At 57.1% G+C, this 20,634-nt stretch overlaps 2 protein-coding genes and 1 long non-coding RNA gene across 5 annotated transcripts in view; 1 reads left to right on the top strand and 2 right to left on the bottom strand.

Moving 5' to 3' along the window:
• Window positions 1–16,275, top strand: part of GLIS2 (GLIS family zinc finger 2) — a 45,759-nt gene extending 29,484 nt beyond the window's left edge. Inside the window, exons 1-7 of one of the 2 annotated variants that reach the window (XM_019540003.1) lie at window positions 3,309–3,491; window positions 4,187–4,475; window positions 5,682–5,854; window positions 8,100–8,276; window positions 8,824–8,957; window positions 10,431–10,549; window positions 10,964–16,275. In XM_019540003.1, coding sequence (XP_019395548.1) covers window positions 3,486–3,491; window positions 4,187–4,475; window positions 5,682–5,854; window positions 8,100–8,276; window positions 8,824–8,957; window positions 10,431–10,549; window positions 10,964–11,778 — 1,713 coding nt within the window. In that variant the 5' untranslated portion in view covers window positions 3,309–3,485 and the 3' untranslated portion in view covers window positions 11,779–16,275. Of the gene's footprint in view, window positions 1–3,308; window positions 3,492–4,186; window positions 4,476–5,681; window positions 5,855–8,099; window positions 8,277–8,823; window positions 8,958–10,430; window positions 10,550–10,963 lie in introns of those variants that run through there. The other variant, XM_019540004.1, reaches the window with a different exon arrangement.
• On the bottom strand, window positions 16,201–20,164 carry LOC109313446. The gene is made up of 2 exons (XR_002102054.1): window positions 20,022–20,164; window positions 16,201–17,202 (listed from the first exon to the last, which is right to left on the bottom strand). It is a non-coding gene; the product is annotated as an uncharacterized LOC109313446 (long non-coding RNA).
• On the bottom strand, window positions 18,248–19,977 carry PAM16 (presequence translocase associated motor 16 homolog). 2 transcript variants are annotated; one of them, XM_019540005.1, is made up of 5 exons: window positions 19,861–19,977; window positions 19,663–19,747; window positions 19,405–19,541; window positions 18,941–19,006; window positions 18,248–18,382 (listed from the first exon to the last, which is right to left on the bottom strand). In XM_019540005.1, exons 1-5 carry the CDS (start codon window positions 19,960–19,962, stop codon window positions 18,296–18,298), a joined length of 477 nt encoding a protein of 158 aa, XP_019395550.1. In that variant the 5' UTR covers window positions 19,963–19,977; the 3' UTR covers window positions 18,248–18,295. The 2 variants fall into 2 exon arrangements, with proteins under 2 accessions (XP_019395550.1, XP_019395551.1); XM_019540006.1 differs by lacking the exon at window positions 18,941–19,006.
• Window positions 20,165–20,634: the final 470 nt, after the last annotated feature.

Genomic DNA, 20,634 nt, shown 5'->3' with positions numbered 1-20,634 from the left:
GCAATACTGTGGTAACACATAGGCCCTGGGGCTTAGCGATGCTGTAGCAACCTGTAGACTCAGGGGCTCCATGACACCACACAGACCTTGAGGCTTAGCAAGGCTGTGGTGACGTGAGACCCAGGGCTTCAGTGGTGTAGCAGCAAGACATGGGCCCTGAGCTTAACACCATGGCAGCAACACACAGGCTCTTAGCAGCACTATAGTGACATAGAGCCTCAGGCAGCCAGTCCCTGCCATCCCTGAATGGAGGGCTAAATGGGGAGGGCAGAGCTGGGGCTGAAGTCTTCTGTGGTGGAGAATAGGGCTAGGTGTCTGGTTGGATTGGGATCCAGGAGTTTTTCTGCCCGTGGTCTTGCTTTAGATTCTTCCCAGCACATGCAGGGACCTAGATGGAAGAGCTGTCCTCATGAGAGCCTGACCTTTTACCCTGTTCCCCTCCATATACCCAGCCCATGTATAAACAGGGAGCTACAAGCTGATCATTATCAGAGGGCTGGGATCAGGCTCTGCAGTGCTCCCTGAGGTGCTCCTCCAGCATCCGCTGCACACAGGTGTAGGTTACCAAACTGCATTACTCTCTGTTGGCAGCTCATCAGCCAATGGACTTCAAGGCAACAGGGTTCCTTGCTCAGCCCTTCAGAGTACCACTTGGTAGTAGATCCACCAATGCCAGCCACATGCCTTTGTGAGAAGGAAGGCTGGGCTTGGGACTGAAGCATCAATATGGGAGGCAGGACACCTGGAGTTCTGGCACCTTGCAATATGTTTTGTGTGCTCCCCACATTCTCCAATACCCTACTCCTCCAAATCTCCAGATAGGGTAAAGACTGGCTAACCTAGAGACAACTTTTGTCTGTAGGCCACTGGCACAACCCTGCTTCAGTCTCCCAGGCCCTAGGGACATGGTCTTCCCTGCAAAGGGCTTGGTATGTGGGAGCCCCTTACCCCAGACACCAAGCTTAGCCCCAGTTTTGGAGCCTCTAGGATGTGTTGTCAGACTCCCCTTCAAATGCAAGAACACAGGCTGTGCCTGGCTCTGGTCTCACTGTACAAGGCAGGATTCTTTTCTCTGTCTGTGCTTTGTAATTCCCAGAGCCTTACTGTCTTGGGATCTCAAAGCACTCCCCACTCGAGGAGCCAACTCTAGACCCTTGAGCAAATGGGCAAAGATAGCACATAGGATGAATGACTTTCCCACTGTTTACAAGGGGCCTAGTACTAGACAGCCCTGACTCTTAGACCACGGAGTCAGCAATTCCACTTTACTCCCCTCCAGGAGCTGGGCACAGACCCCAGCAATCTGGGGCTGTCTCAATCCCAAGATGCCCCTTTATTTCTGATGGTGTCTAAACATGACAGATTTTTTACTGCAGGTACCTCAGAAATGCTAGTAAATAACCCTAGCATTCCTTACCTGTGATGAAATAAATGTGAACCCTAGAGACAGTTCCCCTGTTGGAATTACCTCCTGTCTACACTGCATGGAGCATCTTGCCATGTGCTACTGCATATGTGTGTACATGCATAAGCATTCATATGTATGCACACACACACACGTGCACATGCCTCCATATACTCCTGTCCAGGGATGGGTCCAGGGGGGATCCCCTGGCCACTGCCTAAGTTGTCCCTGGCTGATCTGTGTGCAGGGGGAGCCCCCAAGCTATACCTGCTCCACTGTAGCTGCAGGCTGCCACCATGTAGTGTCCTGGGCTTGACGGGGAACAGCAGTGGTAGCACACAAGTTCTTCCTTCCAGCACCTGCTCCCAGACAGCAGGGCATGCCTTAGGGGGATGTCAGGGAGCAGGGAGTGGAAGACAGAATCTGCATGCTGCTGCTGGTGTTCCTAGCTGATTCTGGCTCCCCATACAGCTAGTCCCCTCAGCCCCTGGCTAGAGCAGGACAGGAAAGACCACCCCCACCGCCCATCCCCTGGTCAACAGGGACAGTGACAGCAGTGTTGGTGGCAGGAGGGCAGGGGGCAGATCCACACTCCCTTTGTGTACCTGCTTCCTGCCCAGCTCCCCTGCCCAACCCACCATGCCTTACCCCTAGCCCTCCATGGTCTGAGAGGCAGTGTGCTGCAACCCCCCATGGATCTGCCAATGCTCACATCCTAGTACATGCACTCAAATGTACATGCACATGCATGTAGTCACACATACAATGCTCATGCACTTGCATGCATCCATAAGAAGCACACGTGTGCACGCATGCACAGGCACATGCACACACCATGGCCTATGCCCCTACCTGCAGCCAAATCCAAGCTGTATTTTGCCCTGGGGGCTGTTTATAGAAATTAGGCCCAGTGCAATGGAAGAGCACCATTTGCAGAGTGCATTCAGAGGAAACCTAGCTGGGCTGTCCGTAAGGCTGGGGTCAATGCTGGTGCTGCTCCCTGCTTGCTGCTTCCTGATAGCCAGTGAAAAAATGTGGTTGCCCTGCCACCTCTTCCATGGAAATGGCTCTGTGGCTACCCTCACTGCCCTATGTAGCCAAGCAGAATAGGAGTCAAGAAGAGAGGGAGGCTGGAATTGCAGTGCTATGGGCAGAGCTGGCAGGCTACTTCTGCTCAAGTTGCTGTCATATCCACCTTCCTTCTGTGGGCACCACAGAGGCAGACAAAAGTGAAGACAGAAAGGCTGGTATGTGGCTGGGCCAGCATCAGCTCATGCCCATGCCTCTCCTTGCAGAGCCCTGCAGCTTCTTGTGCCCCACCCTGATGTTTGACCCATGCATGCAGAGGAGAAACAGCTGCTTGTAACTCCAGACTCAGGCTACAGGACAGGTCACTCATGCCTGCAAGGCTGGGGAGAGGCAGAATGAATCCCAACCCTCCTTGCTGGCCCTAGGCAGGGCTGTGCAGAGGGGGTGCTGTGGGCTCTGAAGCGGCCAAGCCAGTTTTGCTGGCCTGGCCCTGCTCTCCTCTCCTTGCGTTAGGCCCTGGGAGGAACAGGCAGCTTCTGAGCCCAGCTTGGCTCCTGAGGCCTCCTCAGTGACCTTAGGACTAAGGACGCTCCTTCCCCACAACCGGGGGAGTGGGCATGCGGCAAGATGAAAAAAGCAGTCCTTGATCAAGAGCCAAGGGGAGGGAGGCGCAGGAGAAGGGACACAGCCAAGGAGGGAAGGGAATCCAGGAACCCTGCCTCCCCCAGTGGAGAAGTGCTGACAAAGTGACAGCAGAGGAGCCCTCCCCCCCACACCACAGGGCCCAGCTGGAGGAGGGGGAGGGGCGGTGGTGGTGCAGGGTGGGAGGGGCATGTGGCAGCTTGGTCACCCAATGCACCAGCTGTTCAGCTCCAGAGGCGTGCACTAAAATCTGGCCTGATTGCACAAGGAGAATGTGTGATAGACTCAGTGTCCTCCCTTTGGGGCTCTGCTCAGGAGGGGCTCAGGGTGCAGATGGCAAGGAGCCACTGGGCTGACTTGATGGACATCGACAGAGCTGTGAGGGCCCGGTGCTGGAATCCCAGGGAGAATGCAGGTCAGGAGGAGGGGCATCCCCGGAACTGGAGGGGGCACAGGGCTGGTGCAGAGGACTTCAGGGTGGGACTGAGAGACATTTCTAGGGCTGTCCCCGTTTTCTACATAGAATTCTACATAGGTCTTCAGATCTGGGCTTTTGCTTTCCAGTGCCCATTTAAGAGCCATTCCAGGGTCCTGATACCAGGCAGGGACATTTCCAGTGGTGGGCGAGTGCGTGATCCTTTGTTCAAGTGTGTGGAAGGCAGGGGAAACACCATGTATCTGAGTCCAAGAAGGCAGTTTTCCTTAAGCGTTCCCAGGGATAACTGTTCTTCTGGTGTGGTTTAGTACCTGCTGAGGTGTTGGGGCTTAAAGCCCGTTATGGAAATTGGAGGCTCCTCCCTAGCTTGCTCCTGTAGCCGTATGACTAAGGGCAGGCGAAACTTGGCGGCATCTGAACCCCAAGTCTCCGGCCTTGGGCCTGCGCATAGGATGCCTGCCAAAAAACGCTGGAAATATCTGAAGCCCCTGGTAGAGGTGGAGGATGTTTGCCAGTCATAGGGCCACTTATGGTTCTGGACTGACTCATGGATTTGGACTTGATTTGTCTGATTTGGCTTGGAACATGAAACATTTCTTAAAAAAAAAAAAGTGTGGTCAGAGCAGTAGGAAGAGACCCTTCGCCTGCTCTCTCCCCTGGCTTCTCCTTTCCAGGCCACCCAGTCGAGACTGCACCTCCCTCCCTGGGCTGGAGAGGAAGCCAGGTCTGGAAGACAACTTCTCCCTGGTGAAAGACGCTGCTCGTGGCCGGCGCTGGGCACCATGCATTCCCTGGATGAGCCCCTCGACCTCAAGCTCAGCATCTCTAAGCTGCGGGCTGCACGAGAGAAACGCGAGAGGGGCCTGGCCAGCATCAAGCACCGGGCCCTGCACCGTGAGCTCAGGATTACAGATGATGGCACTACAGCGATTGGCCCCCTCTCGCCCAGTTCTCCGCCAGCTGGTAAGGGCCCCAGCCTGCAGAGGGCAGGGATCCCACTGGAATCTTAGGGTTAGGAGCACCCATCTGGGCTTGGGCAGAAGCGGGCACCATATGCTTTCATGCTGTCCTCCATGTGCAGAGTGGGAGAGAGGTTAGGGCCAAGGTGGGCAAAATATGGTCCGCAGGCTAGATCCAGCCCACCAAAGAATTTTATCTGGCCTGTGTTTGGTCCCTCAGTCCTGCTTCCTATTCCATGGGCAGTGACATGCTGGCAGTGAATCATGGTTCTGCCCAGGCCCCCCAACACTATCACTGCTCCAAGATCCTGGCCCTGACCGCCTACCTATCCTGCTCCCAGAGGCTGCTTCCCAACTACTTGTGGCCCCATCCCATCTGCATGGCCCAGTGTACCCTGCCAGCAGGGGTCCTGGGCTGCATGAATATCACGTTCTGCCCAAGGCTCTTCTGCAGGTGGCCACGGTGGTGTTGGCAGTGAGGGGGGTAGGTGGTGGGCACCAACCGGTGACCACCCACAGAGGCCACCAGCAGTGTTGGTAGCAAGCAGTGACCACTTGCACCTGTGTGCACCCTCTAGGCATCACCAACACCAAGCTGGTCTCTGTAGAGACCCCAGGGCAGGACAGGGTTGCTGGGTGGTGACAGTGCAGGGCTGGGCCCTGCGGCAGAGCTACTTAGTGAGTTTTGGTGAGCTTTGGGGGCGGGAGGGGGATGCTCACCCAGCCCACAACAGCTCACCAAAATGCCCTAAGTGACTGTCCAGCCCAAGTAATTGCCCACTCCGGGTTAGGTAGTGCCTTGTTTGCTTGAAAGGATTCAGCTCCCTGATGCCCTGGCCAGGGCAAGGGGTATTTGGGGCACAGCCTGGCCCCAGGCCCCAAGCAATCAATACCTTGCCCCATCTATTGCTGGGCTGTCATGAACTGGAGTCAGCACTCAGGGAAATTAAAGTAGATGAAGACAAGCAAAGGTGGGAAAGACAATGTCATGACACCACCATCTATGTCTCACGTTGGACACTAAAGTCTAGTCCAGGTTATTTTCACCCGAGGCTGCCAGACCACTGCTGTGCCCCAGCACAGAGGTGGATGCAGTCTTGCAGGGATGTGGAGAGGGAAGTCCTGTGAGGAAGCCATGAGAATGAGGGATATTAGGGAACATGGAGGTTGCTTCTCACCCTTCGCCCTGGCTGGTTCTGTGTCCCCTCAGGCCTCCTGGCACACTCCAAGTTCCATGACAAACGGGATGGCCGCTTCTCCTCGGTACCCATGATGGACCTGAGCCTGTCTCCCCCATCAGGCCTGGACTCTCCTAGCGGCAGCACCTCACTATCCCCTGAACGGCAGAGCAGTGGTGACCTGCCCACATCCTCCACCCCACATGTAAGTGAGATGCCAGGCCTGGCACAAGGAGCACTGGGCTCTTAGGCAGAGGGAACAAATGCCTGTGAATGCAGTGGGTGAATGACCAGGCCCAGCTCCTTCTTCTGTATTTGGCAGGAAGGGGCTTTCCCAGGGTCGCCCTGGGCAGGGCCTGTTTGATCTGCCCTGGCACTACCAAAGGTTGGCAGCTGGACTGATGCTGTTGCTGCCAGTCATAGTTCATCTCTGGGGTCCATTCTGGGGGTGCAAGTGTCTTGCCCAGTCTGTAATCCTCTCAAAGGGAATGGGTTGGACAGCAGTGTGGGGTAGAGCCAGGCTGGGCAGGCATAAGAGCCAGCTGGGGCAGAGCTGGGCAGCAGAGTGAGCAGGGCAGTGAGCAAGCAGGAAGAGGGGGGATAAATGGCAGAGGCTAGCAGTGCCAGTTACCTGTCACATGGTTAAAAGGAGCGGACAGTGGCCCCAGGAAACAGGCATGGGAGGCCATTTCTAGGAAGTGGGTCGCCCAGGCACAGCCCAGCTGCCCAGGACTATGACCGTGCAAGCCATCTGTTAACTTTTCCAACCCAGGCTGTGCGCCAGTATTCAAGCCCTGTTTCTGTTAGTGAGAGAAACTGCTGCTGGAGCTAGGGACCTCTTTGTTGCAATCTCCTGTATTTACTTGGGAGGGACAAAGTCCCGTTTCCCAGAACACCATGGAAATCAAACAGCAGGAGTTAGTGGCTTTGCCCACAGTTCCACAGCTATCTCTAGCCAGCTCATCACCCAGCAGCTCTCCTCTTGAGGCTGGTTCTCAGAGTCATGCAACAAGCCTCTCTGTGGCTGGCTTTCAGGTCCTGTGTCTGCCCCTTCTGGGCAGTGCTCTGCTGTGTCTGCCTTCTTCCTTTTCCACCCCTGGCAACTTCCTCAGCAATACCCATCTCCATGCAGCCCTGTCTGGCCACAGAGGTCCAATCCTGAGTGACTGTGAGTAGGCCTGTGCCTGGGTGAGAGTTCCCATTGCTTCAGGCCCATTGCCACTTACATTTACATTTGTGTGTGGGACAACAGGTCCACCCCCAGCCTGGGCATAGCACCCTAGTAACCTGTGAGGCGGTGCCAGCATGGATCATACCCAGTCACTGATCTGTTGAGCTCTGTTCTCTAGCCCTGACCAGCCCCTGGCACTGTGCTATCCAAAGATGCTCTGCCTGGTAGAGAAATCAGAATCTATATTACCTTGTCTTCCTTTGAGGGCAAAGCAGGGCAGGGGCTGGCTTTCCCAGGGATTGTATTGAGTTAGGACAGTATGGTGATTCCAGCATAGGGTGATCATCCATCCCAGTTGGAAATATGGGACATCTGGGACACTGCCTCTCCCCCTTCCCAAGTCAGTGGCTTGATGCAAGGAGAGGTAGAGGCAGAGAGGCATGCTGCGACAGGCAGCCTGCCTGCCTGCCTTCCTGGGGAACCATGTCACTTCCCTTCTCCACCAAACTGTGCCATGCACCCAGGGTGTTCATTTTAATCTGCACCCCATGCCCGGGACCTGCCTCCAAAATCCACTGTCCTAGGAAAAGCAGGATGGAAAGTCACCCTATAGCTAGCACCACTTGGTGCCAGGGCTGGGCTTTCATTCATTTCAGTGGTGACATTTCCTGGCAACATTATCCCTTGGGTGCTTTGTGTACAGGGGTGCCCTGTGGAGCTCAGTGGGGTCTAGCTGGTTTAAATGCCATCTTCCACAGTAGTCTGGAGAGCACTGGCCTTGACTTGGCTCCATCTGTGTGAGGTGAGCGAGCATTAGCACAAGGGCAGCATGGAGACCTGTTGCTCAGTGACCACCTGCACCAAGGAAGGTTGGGATCTGAAGCAGGTGCCTCCCAATGCCTTAGGCCAGGGGTCAGCAACTTTTTTGGGCAGAGTGCCAAAAACACCTGTGACCTCAACTTGTAAGATGTTGGCATGCCAGGGGAAGATGGTGGAGAAGCTATGAGGGGCCCAATCCTTGTAGTGGCAGTACAGCCCCAGCCCCTTCTCCGCTGTCCGCCCTGAGGTGCATGTGCCAAGCAAAATGTCTGCCAGAGGTTGCCTACCCCTCCTGTAAGCTGAGGCTCTCTCCTTTCCCAGTCACTTGCTCTGCTGCCCCCATGGAGCCAGCCCTAGTTTGGCCAAAGGAGCTGCTCCGTCTTCTTGCAGCCAGTTGGGTGCTCCCAGTGTCCCTGAGTTGGGGCTTCTAACCAGTCATTTTTGGTCTGCCCTGCCCCAGGATTTCCAGTCCTTGCGCTACATTGATGGCATCCCCAGCTCTTTCCAGTTCTTCCTGCCATTGAGCTCTGGAGGTGCCCTGCACCTGCCCCCCTCAGCCTTCCTGACACCCCCCAAGGAGAAGCGCCTGCCCCCAGAGTTATCCCTGCCGAAACAGCTGGTGTGTCGATGGTCCAAGGTGAGTAGGGGCCTTCCAGTGTGTCATGGTGTCCACTCCAGGTGGCTGGGAGGGGGGTAAACAGAGACTGCAGCCACGGAAGCACATTACAGTAAACCAGGACGCAGCCTTTACAGAGAGGGGCTGCATGATGCATACCTGGGTGCCACAGGGGCTGTGTGGTGAATGCTCTGGTGCCAAGGGGACTGTGTGATGTGTAACTTGGTTCATGGGGACTGTGCAGTATGTGGTTGATCTGTGGATCTGAATACACCATGTCCTACCTGTGCCCTGGCATTCTCCAGACTTGCTGGAGAATCCAACCTGTGTCTATAGGTACCTTCTTCCTCCTGCACAGAACAGTGCGGGGTGGCAGGGTGGGAACCTGGCGATATGGGAACGGATTTCACAGCTCAAAGAAGTCCAGGCCAGGATCTCCAGGCTTATGCCTGCCCTGCTGACCCCAGCTGGACCCCCTCCAGCTAGAAACTGCATGCAGTTTCCAGAGTGGTGGTTTGCCTGTAGCTGGCATGTCCCTTAACCCCGGCCCTGCTCCTCCTGCCCACAGTGTAATCAGCTCTTTGATTTGCTGCAAGACCTGGTGGACCACGTCAATGACTTCCACGTGAAGCCAGAGAAGGATGCTGGCTACTGCTGCCACTGGGAAGGCTGCGCTCGCCATGGCAGGGGCTTTAATGCCAGGTAGGGTATGGGACAGAGGACACATTGTCCAGGGGTGGTGACTTGCAGTCCAGATGACACTGCAGGAGGTGGCTAAGGAGTCACTCTAAGTAGGAACATAACTTAGCCATGTTGTCATGAGCTGTGGTGGTTCAGAGACATGATACATGGAGAGTTTCCAGTTGGATTTCTACTTCTCCAGACTGAATCACCTGCATTGAATTTTCCTGAAGTGGGAGAGTAGGAAGTCCAGGAGTTCAGGAGTGGGATAGAAGATTGGGGGCTTGACACCTGTTGGACAGGACAGGCACTGGGGATCCAGGCTTAGTGAGTCATTGTGGACAGTTTGATAAAAACTTCAGCGTGGAGCTCAGCAGCCATCACAAGGCAAACAAGATGTAAGGGATTTTTAAGAAAGGAATTGTAAACAAAATGGAAAGTACCATCATGTCCCTTTATAAATACATGGGCATCCACACTTTGAATACTGTGCCTAATTCTGGTCCCCACACCTCAGAAAGGATACAGAAGAATTAGAGAAGGTACAGAGAAGGGCAACAAGGATGATTAGTGGTATGGAGGGGTTTCCATGTGAGGAGGGACTAAAAAGGCTAGGCCTATTCAGTTTAGAAAGGGGATGCTTAAGGGGGGACATGTTAAGAAGAGAAATTGATAGGGATTTATTATTTACTCTGACAATGCAAGAACTAAGGGATACAAAATGAAATTAGTAGGTGGTAAGTTTAAAACTAACAAAAGGAAGTTCTGTTTCACACAGAGTGTCATTAAAGCATGGAACTCATTACAGCCAGATGCTGGGGAAGCTGGCAGTTTAGCCAGATTCAAAACTGGACTTAATACATTTTGGAGGAAAGGTGCATCAGTAGCTATTGAGCATGGGAGTTAGGGATACAGCCTCTGTATCAGAACTTCCTAGACTCTAAATGCTGGAGGCTGAAAGTGAGAGAGGAATAGTGGAAAAGCCCTTGATCATACCCTGTTCACTTGTCCCTTGCAGCATCCACTCTTTGCCACTGTGTGACATGGGACAGTAGGCAAGATGGACCTATGGTCTGACCCAGAAAATGGTTGTTCATATGTACTTGTCACTGTGGGACAGGAAAGCTGCTGGGACCCAATGATTAGGCTGTGTGATGGATTAATTGGGTGGAGGCTTCCAGGTTTTTCCATATTCCTCATATGACCTAGAGAAAGCCCTTCCCCTTCCTCTTCCTCCTTTTTCCCTTCACCATCCTCTTCCCCTCCTCTGTGTGCTGGTAACCAAATCTACCTCACTCCCTGTCCAGTGGGGGTGGGTCCAGGCCTGCTTGTGTGCTCTGTGAAGTGAGGCACTGGCTTGGGAACAATAGTTCCCCAGGTGCTCTGTCCTAGAGTTCCTGGGGCAGGAATGGCATGCCCCCTGCAGTCCCCCTGGACATTGGGCCCTGCCAGGCCTGCTCATGGTAGCAGAGCTGTTGCTCTTCCATTACACAGGTACAAAATGCTGATCCACATTCGCACCCACACCAATGAGAAACCTCACCGCTGCCCCACATGCAACAAGAGCTTCTCCCGCCTGGAGAACCTGAAGATCCACAACCGCTCACATACAGGTCAGTTGGCAGGGAAAGCGGGGAGGGGGTCCTTGCTGGGCTTGACTCTGCTCACTATACATCCAGTGTCAGAGAGCAAGGTGCATCCCTCATCCTGTTCAACTCAGGTATCCAGCACGGAGCCCCTGTGGTGCTGTCTAGTGCTGCAAGGTGAGAGTTCTGTGTCCTCCTGGGGTCTGCTGGGGCTGGGCAGCTGCTAGCAATGGTGCTTTGGAGCTGGGGACGCTTACTGTGGGAACTGGCTTGAGCCCAGCAGCAGCTTTCACACAGGCTCCTTGGCAGTAAGAATGTCCCATTGCTTTTGGCTTGGAGGTAGCCTGGAGGTGAAGGCCCAGGGCTCATACCTGTGCTCTTGGACCCGTCTTGCTCTGGGAACCTATGGGAGATCCCGGTGCTCTTGTTTCCCCTCTGCAGGCGAGAAGCCCTACATCTGTCCCTATGAGGGCTGCAACAAGCGTTACTCCAACTCCAGTGATCGCTTCAAGCACACACGTACACACTACGTGGACAAGCCCTACTATTGCAAGATGCCTGGCTGCCACAAGCGCTACACAGACCCCAGCTCACTGCGCAAGCACATCAAGGCCCATGGCCACTTTGTGTCTCACGAGCAGCAGGAAATGCTCAAGCTCCACCAGCCCCCAAAGACGCCTCTCGCCTCGGCAGAAGTGCCTTATGTCAATGGGGCGCAGATCATCATCCCCAACCCGGCTGCAATCTTTGGCAACCATGGCCTGCCTGGCCTGGGTGCATCTCTGCCCATCCCCCTCACACCAGCACCCCTGGATCTCAGCACCTTAGCCTGCAGTGGAGTGGGCTCTGCTACACTGCCAGGGCTGCCCAGCCCAGTGCTCTCCCTCAATGGTGCACCCTTGAACTTGGCCAAGAACCCCTTGCTGTCATCTCCATTTGCAGCGGGTGGCCTGGGGCTTCCAGTTGTGTCCCTGTTGGCTGGTGGGGGGAAGACAGAAGTGGAGAAATGCTATGCAGGTGATACCAGAGGGGCCAAAGGCATCAAAACTCAGGGGCAAGAGAGCCACAAGGAGTCCTGTGAGAGGACTGAGCTATCGAGGCTGAGGCCAACTCCAGAAAGCTTGTCGCTGCTGCCTGGGACGGTGCTGGATCTGTCCACCGGCATGAACTCCATGTCCAGCCCTGATACTCTGCCCCCTGGGTGGGTGGTCATCCCCCCAGGCTCCGTCCTGCTGAAGCCAGCTGTGGTGAATTGAAAGGTGAACGAAGCCCAGCCACAAGCCCAGCACCCTTTGGCTTGTGGCTTAATGGGCAGATCCAAGCAGGGACAGGGAGAAATGGCATCCCTGCACCCTTCTCCCATCACCTCTTACCTGGACTTCAGCTCTGTCCTGTTAACCTTCACAAAAGAAGAAACCAACTCTTCTGAGAATAGCAATAATCCCCATGCAGTCCCTGCAGCTGATGATGGCCCAGCCCCACCAGTTGGCTTGGCTTTGTCTATTCCAGAGGCCTCTTCATGGGACCGTGCCAGCCAGCAACTTTCCATGTCCCCACCTTGCACCTCCTGCAAGCCAGCTAGCCAGCATCAAGGCTGGGTGCATCCCAGAGCAAGCTCTGTACCCCTGACAGAGCCAGCCTGGATGGAGGAAGGACCAGGACCAGGCTATGACCCAGGAGGCAGTGTGCTGATAAAGCTGGACTGTGTTAGTGGATTGGGCCTGGTGCCTGAGTGAGGTGTTGCCCACTGTCCCTCAGAGGGAGCGTGGTTACTCAACTGGGTGGCCTCGTCTGGCTCAGGCCTCAGGCAGAAGCAAGCATCTGTATTTATTTATCAGGGGTGCCCCCTTTTTCTGACAGGTCCGTCTCCGGCTCTTCGCCCATGGTGCTGACCAGGTGTCCTCCAGCCTGAGGCCTCAGCCATATGGCTGCTGCAGTGGTTTCCCAATGCCCATTCCACGCCTCCTGCCCCTACACTGTGCATTTCCTGGAGATCGGGCACAGGAGCAGCTGGTTTCTGGTGGAGAAGGAGATGCTGTTTCCATAGCATTGGGCCCAGAGATCCTCTGGGGGCCCCGGCACCTTAAGATTTCTTGGCATAAGGCAAGTTTCCTGGTGGGCCGGTGGCCTCTAGCCAAGAGCAGAAGTGAGGGGTCCCATCAGTCACCCAGATTCCTCTCTTCACACTGTCCTGCAGGCCGTGGCTCCTCAAGCTTCATGTCACCCTTGTTCCTGCAACCACAGCTGCTCCTTGGCACCAGGCCCACCACCTGTCCTGGGTCAGTCAGCTTGGCAGAGACATGGCTGCCTGATAGTGCATGGTGCCAACCCAGACCACAGCCTTGCTTTGCCTGAATTCTGCAGTGATGGGAATTAAACCTTTGGTTCCTCCTGTCAGCCTTAGAGAACCCTTTGGGATGGGCACCCACATGGGCACAGGCACGTGCTCCACCCATTCCAAGAGAGCCAGGTCCTGGTTGGCATCGCCTCTGCAGTGGCCCTGTTAGCTCCTTGTGTCCACGTCAGGTCTTGGCACCAGTCACACCCCACATCCAGAGGCTCCCAGGGTGAGTGTTGCCAGCTCCTCACCATACCCAGCAGGAGGGAGGAGAAGCTGGAGTCAGCCAGGGGCAGAGGATACCAGCACAGCAACCAGAGTGACCTGCCCCCATTTCCCACCATCACCTGCAACAGGCAGCTAGGCTCCCTACAGATCCATCGGGGGATTTCTTGCCCTGCCCTGCCCAGAGCATGGCATCCCTCAGCCCTGGCAGTGAAGGGCCCAGCCAGGCAGAAATACCCACACCACTAACATGCTGAGCTTTGCTCTGCTGGACATCCAGCCCCACTTGCAGCATCCAGGATGTGGACATGGACGAGCCACAACCTGCTGAGGAGCCTTCCTGTGTGTGTCCATCGTGTGCATGACCCAAATGAACCCATGCAGTGCCAGGGTCCCATGTGCCAGTGGAACCAGCAGAACTGAGCCACAGCTGAGCCCTGCCAGCTGAGGCACTGGGCAGCAATGAGGCATCAGGGAGACCCTCAGCTGGACTGCATCGACTCCGCTCCTTTCTACACTGGTTCTCCTGGACCAGGAGACAGATGGCCCTCCTTGACCCCACACAGTGTCACAGAGAGAACTGCCTCCCCTGTCCCCGGATCCTACCTGCGACAACGCATACTGGCTAAGTATGCGGCTTGGACCCCCGCAGCACCTTCCCTGGCAAGGAGCGAGGGTGCCATTGTGTTTAGCTATGTTAGTACCTTATCATGTAATGCAAGCATGTGCGGCTGGCAGGCGGCATGGGACAGAAGCACCCTCTTTTCTTGGCGTGAACCCCAGCCCCTTTAGCTGGGTACCCAGGTCTGGGGAGAGAGGGGGCAGTTCCTCATTTAACACACTGGAGCAGGCAAATTGATACCCCTCCCCCAGCACTGCAGGGCATTGTGGACACCCTGTGCACTTCACCTGCCCCCAGGCTCAACCTGAGTCAGTGCCTACCTACTGCTTTGGCCTGTTCACACAGGGCTGCACCTTGGCTGCTCCCAAGAATGACTCCATTGGCCTCCTCCCCAGCTCAGCCCCCCATGTGCCGTCAGTGCCCCCAGCCCTGACACCTCTCTGACCTGGCACTGAGCTCTGCTCACATGCTTGTCCATGCCACTGCCTGTGCAAGCTGAGGCCGTGGCCCTTCCTTTGCTGGCATGCCAGTCAGCTTTGTCCTCCCTCAGCCAGCAGAGAACCTGTGCCCATCAGCAGGATATTGCTGCACTCCTGAGCTAAGGACTGGGACCACTTCACCCCCTTGGAGCCCTAGCCCTGATCCAAATTCACCAGTCACTCCTAAGCCTGGGTCCCCACAGAAAGCAAGTGGCAGCTAAGGGGAGGTTCCCCCCCACCAGCGCACACAATTAGCCTTGAATGGAGGAACACGGCAGGGAGTAAATGGGAGCCACAGCTTGAGAAATAACCACCTCTCTTCAAGCCCCAGCTAACTCGTGCAGGGCAGGGAGGGAACAGCCACATGCCTGTCACAGCCACTTGCTTTCAACAGGCTCAGCTGTGGACAGGGGAAGGGGTGTCAGCTGCTGGGGAAGGTGCAAGAGCTTTCAACAGGCTGGGCCTTCCTCCCCTACCTCCTAGCAAAAAAGTGTTGTTTGGAAGAGCAGCCCCCACCCCCTGATTTGCCCTGCAGCACCCTGCTGAGGTGGTGGGGTGAGGCATGTGGAAGGTGCTGTGCTCAGAGCCCCCAAGCCTGTGCTCTGGGAGGCTGTAGCCATCCCACCAAACCACATCAGGCCCCACGCCTGGGAGCAGCTGGGGTCAGTCGCTTCAAGAAGGGGCAGGAGCCAGCAGGCAGGCAGGCCAGTGGACAGAGCAGGGGCAGCAGAAGTGCAGTGCAGGCAGTGCCCTATGTGCTTGTGGCCATGTCCCCATACAGCAGTGTGGCCTGTGGCATCTGCAGTTCCCAGCATGGACTGTCCCACCCTGGGCCCTCTACTGTGGGCCTGGTGGGGCCTGGCTCAGTGCTGGGTCAGAAGGGATCACAGGACAGCCGGTGTGGGGGGTTGGAGATGGGGACAGACCTGGGACCCTGCACTGAAGGGTTCTGGAAGTTCATCAATGGCCAAAGAAAAAAGGGTGGCTGCAGGGGCTTGTGGCCACAGAGCTGCAGCAAGGCATTTGTGTTGGTGCCCGCTTGGCGAGGCCCGGGCCTGCCTCCCAGGCAGACCTGCACAGTACGCACCATAAGCTGTTCTAGACACCGCAGAGCCGCAAGGCCCGTTATAAGCTACGTAAACTCGTTAGACTGACTAGCCCTTTGAGTGGCAGCTCTGCCCCCCCACCCCTTTCTGGGTCCAGGTGTAGAAGCCACCTTCCTGCCCAGCTCTTATGCAGTGCAGGCTCCTCGGCTTCCCTCCCTTCCTGCACTGCCCACCGACACTCCCTCTCCTGGGGGATTCTTATACCTCGGCCAGAGATGGCCCTGGGACTGCCCCCTCCCTAGGGGGCCCTCATTTTACCTTTTGACTGCCCCTCAATTGCAGCGGGGTCACTTGTGTCTTTCTTTCCCCTCTTTGTCCACAAGGGGGTCCTGTGTACCTCTCAGCTGCCCCTCAGCAGGACCCCTGCTACACTGCCTTCCCCTGAGCAGTGGGGCTCCTGCAGCCCTGCACCACTGGGTGTATTCTCTGTGCCCCCCCCCCCCAACACAGCTGGTGGAGCAATGGGCCCTCAAGGTCTGCTGGGAAGATCAGGGACTTTCACCAGCCCCACATCCCAGAGCTCCATCCCCACAGCCAGGCAGCCTGAGGGAGCTGGCCTCTCTGCCCCCCCAGCCCCTTTTGGCAACACCTGGCTCCAGGGAGCCCATGGGGGTTGCTGTGGGGAGCCTGGGCTGCGGCTGCTGCATCCCATTGGGGAGCATGAGCTGATGCCAGAAGAGCAGTGCGCCACTCAAAGGGTGACCCTTAGCACAGCATGTGACTTGGTGATAGACTAGGCCTGCTAGGGCCGGTGTACGTTTCTTTTCCGTTCGTTGGTTTGTTGTCACACATTCCAGGACATCAGTATTTTAACGGTTTCTAAGTGCCTTTCTATTGTAGTTTCTGTTTTTTCTCTTGGCTCCATTGCTGTTAGCATAGACTTTAAAAATAAATAAGGAGAGATAAGCTAATGACTATAACACTGTCTTCCTCCATGGGAGAGGGGAGTTTATTAAGAAAACAATAAAGTGAGTTGAAAAATTGCTTCAGACATCCTGGTTTGTGATTATGTACCCCTGGTGCCACCTTGAGAACCTCCAGCCTATGCAGAGCACAGGCCACAGCCTTGTGGCTCCCACCCCTTGACCTCCTTTTACCAGCTAGATACTGCCAGCAGCAGACAGGTGTTTATCAAGTACAGGGCAGGAAGGTGCATGCAGGCAGCACGTGGGGCTCTGGGATTAAAACAGGCTGCGTTCAAGCCTGCAGGATGAGGATACCCACCTCACCACCCCCTGGTCCTTTCTGCTTGCTGCCCATTCAAGCTGACTGCTCTCCATCTATGCAGGACCAGCATGACTGGCTTTCTGGCTGCTACAGGGCTCATGATGGAGTTGGAACTCAAGCCCATTCTTTGGGCATCAATGCCACCTCTTTCCTCCAAAATGGATCAAAAGGGAAAGCAGGGGCAAGCTAGGATTAAACAGAATGAGCCCAGGAGCAGACAGGAATAGTCAACTTTCCCTGGGGCTGCCACTGGAGTGAGAAGCCAGACATGAGCCATGCCACAGCCTATACCCAGCATAGGAAGGATGGAGGGGAGGGTGGAAACATCTGAATAGCTCACGCCTTTCCGTACCAAAGACAGGGCACCAAGGAGAGGGAGGAAAGTGGAAATGGCTTCTTAGCCAGCTGGGCCTAGCCAGGTTATTCTCGGATCCGGAGTCTTGGCCAGTCTGAATGCAGCACCCCAGAAACAGGTCTCAAACACACAGGGTGAATGCCATTTGCTCCCACTCCTCCCCTCCCTCTTCCAGGACTTTTTCACCTCATCCCCCAGGAGGCTGGGGGCTCTCCCTGGCTGCAATTCCTGAGCACTCTCCCCTGTGGGCGCAGCCTTAGCCTTCTTCCCCAAGCTGCAGGACAGCACTTGCCTTGCAAAACCTGTGCCTGCCTCCCCTGCTGCAGATCTTTATGATCTAGTGGGAGTGAGCACCACTGGCCACAGGATGAGCTGCTGCAGTCAGAGGGCAGGGCTAACCACGATCAGCAGCAACCCGGCATACAGCAAGGGCAGAGAACAGCCCCAGTGCCATCTCTTGGCTGATGCCAGGCTGGATTGGCTCAGAGAGCCCAAGTGGCCTCTGCCCTCCATCTCAAGCCAGTGCTTTTCCACTATACTCAGCTCAAATCTTCCTGCAGCAATGAGTCATGTCCAGGAGACAGGGCCATACATGCAGGGGAAAGCACTTGGCTACAATCCAGTGTGGTAAAACCTGTCTAGGAAACAGGAACCAAACCAGTGCTAGTCACATCCCCACAGTGTTCTGGCCTGGGCAGCACCAGACAGCAGCCCAGGTGGCAGGGGGACTCCGGGGCTTTGCCCTGGTCCTGGGCAAACTCCGTTCCCCAGGGCTGAAAGAGCTGGACAAGCAGCCGCCTCATGGCAGCTTTGGGACACAGACAGCTCCAACACACCTTGCCCAGCATCTCCCTGCCTGCTTGGGCCCACGGCTCCCAAGAGAGAGTGGGACGACCACCACTCTCAACAGCTACAGCAGAATCAGTATCAGGTCTCTGCTGCTCCTCAGATGCCAGCCTGAGGAAGGGCCCTCGCATTGCTTGGCTCTGCCCCCACTACTGCAAGCCACAGAGTAGTGGCCCCATGCAAGGGCAGGAGAAAACAGTGCAGAGCTCAGTGGACAGGACCAGGGCTCTGCCTTGGAGCCATGTGTACAAAGATCTTTGCCTTGGAGCGCCGTGCTGCCAAAACAGCAACTGGTGGTCTGGCACCTGACCACTAGGTATATTTTTAGTCCTGTGGGAGGGGGGAGGGGGTGACCACTTGGAAGCCGTGTTGGGGGAATGGAGTAGTGAAGCAGAGCCAAGCCCCCCACCCCCATCCTGTGCTGCCCACTGGACCAGGACTATGTGCCTGTCCTGTAGGGTTATCCCAGAAGCCTCCCCCTGCACCTGCCCCAAAGCCCTGCAGCTTCAGATACACACAGGGAGGCAGACATTTCCTGGCTAGCTATAATTTAGTGGGGGACACAGGGGACAGAGTTATGTCTCTGGCTTCTGCTCTTCCCGTTTTTGGCTCTGGGCCTGGATCCGCAGCTCCTCATCCAGCCGCTCCTTGGCTCTCACCACCTGTGGGACAAAGGCCTTGCAGTGACTCAAAGTGCCATAAAAGGTGGGGAGAAGGGGAGGGGGAGGGCACAGCTACTTTTCCCAACTTAAGTCAGGCCCCTTTACAGGCTTCCACAAGACAGCCTGTTCAATAGTGCTGCGAAAAGAAGCCATGTGGAGGCAGCACAATCAGGACACAGGTGCTAATGCCAAGTAATGCAGCCAGGTACATGCTACATTTGAGGACAGTTTTCAGACCAACTCCCAGCCCAGCAATACATGCTCCCTGGATGGCATGAAGCCTCACAGGGCGAGTACAGGGGACTCAGAGGGGGTAAGGAGTGTGCGAAAGCCCTTTGAACCCTGCCAGCAGGAAGTTCCCGCTAGCAGCCTGCCCTGAAAACAGCTCATTCAGCTGACATGCACCCAGGCAAATGCACCAAGAACCCACGGAAGCCTTACAGCATAGGGCTCCAAGAGCTCACTGCCACCCCCATGAAACCAAGCCACATGCTCCACCCTGCTGCCAGCCCAGGACCATGGTGCAGGGCTGGCTGGAGTCCTGAGCCACCTGCTTACCTTGGACTGCACATAAAATGATCCCCCTAACGACTTGTCGTTCACCTTGAACAAGTGCTCATAGTTCTGCCAAAGGAAACAGCTGCTCTTAGCCCTGGTGCAGCATGTGCCAGTGGCCAGGAGCAGGGACCAGCAGGGCTGTTCTAAACAGCCACCGGTCTCAACAGCCACTGCCAAAGACAGGCTGCGTCTGCGCTGACGGGGAAGAGGCCTGGGTCTACCTTAGCTAGTATCACCACCCACTGACCCAGAGCCACCAAGGGAGCGAAGAGCTGCCAGGAGGTCCTGCACTGCCTCAGCCAGTGCCTCGGCCACCAGCAACAAGGGACAGAGAGAGCTCCGTGGGCAAAGAAAGAGGAGTCCCAGGGGTGGCCAGGTCCCCCGCCACCCCACCGGTTCCTGCCGAGCCCGTGCGACGGGCAGCACCTCCACCTGCCCCAGCCCAGCCCGCCCGCCCGCCTCACCTTCTGGATTTCCTCCGGCGCGAGGCTGGACACGTTGAGGATCTGCTGAGCTTCCTGCAGGCTGATCCCCGCCACCCTGGACTCTGCGGCCGACAGAGGCCTGCCGCGGCCCCGCGCTTCCGCCGCTGCCCGGCTCGCTGCGCGGACACACGGGCCCCCTCAGCCCCGGGGCCGGGCCCGGCACCTCCTCCACGGCGCCGCCTGCCCCGCGGCACCGCGGACCCCCCCCACAAAACCCGACCCGACCCCCCGCCTCACCTGCAAACTCCTGGCGCAGCGCGAGCGCGAAGGCCCGGCCCAGCACCTGCGCCCCCAGCACCACGATCTGCGCCAGGTACCGGGCCTGCGGAGCAGACAGTGCATCACCGGCGGCGCCCGGGGCCGCTGCAGGGGTGAAGGGAGCCCGAGCCGCCGCCCCGCCCCCCCCTCCTCGGCGGCCCCGCCGCCCGCACTCACCATGTTCCCGACACTTCCGCCTCCTTCGAGGTCACCAGGGCAAAGGGCAAAGGGCAGCGCCGGGGACGCACCGTCAAGACGGCCGCGGCGCAACGCGGCCATAGAGCGCGAGGGGCAGAGCGGTGGCCGCGCCCAGGGCGCCCCCCGCGGGGGGCGGGGACACTGCAGCTGCGGGAGGAGCCGGGCGGGGCCTAGAGGCGGGAGCCGGCTGTAGCGGGGGACCGGCCTCCACGTCCGTGACGCGCAGGCGGCCCGGGGCCGAGCGAGGGGGGGCTGGGGCGGCCGCTGCGCCCCGCTCTGGACTCCGTGCACACGGGCGGCGGCCCCGCTCCTCGGCTGCGGCCGGGGGGAGCTCCGGCCCGGCCGACCCACGCTGGGGCAGCTGTTAGGATTCACGGGGGCGCGGGTGAGAGCCGAGAGGGCAGAATACCGCTGTCCCCTCGTCGGGGCCCAAAGGCAGGGTGGGCTGCGGGGCCTTCACCTTTCTGGTGGCAGCTGAGGTGGGAGCTGCTTTTCAGCGCCGAAGCACAACGCTGAAAATCGGGGACTGCAGGTCCCAGGGGAGGAGCGCGGCTGCAGCTGGACTCATGCGAGGCAGGAGCTCCCGGGAGGCCTAGCACTGCCTGTGGGTCCCGGGCTGCTAGCGTCCAACCCACCCCTGCATCACCCGCCCTCCCCCGGCAGCTCGGCTTGGGGTCCTGCATGTAGAAGCAGCCTGTGACAAGGCAGCCGGTATCACAGAGGGGGGCTGCCAGGCAAGGGGAGGAGCTGGTG

Source organism: Crocodylus porosus, unplaced genomic scaffold (assembly GCF_001723895.1).
Source record: "Crocodylus porosus isolate Cpor-Errol unplaced genomic scaffold, CroPor_comp1, whole genome shotgun sequence".
NCBI classification, from domain to species: Eukaryota; Metazoa; Chordata; order Crocodylia; family Crocodylidae; genus Crocodylus; species Crocodylus porosus.
Note: the sequence above shows the minus strand (reverse complement) of the source record. Positions and strands in the feature narration are given on the sequence as shown.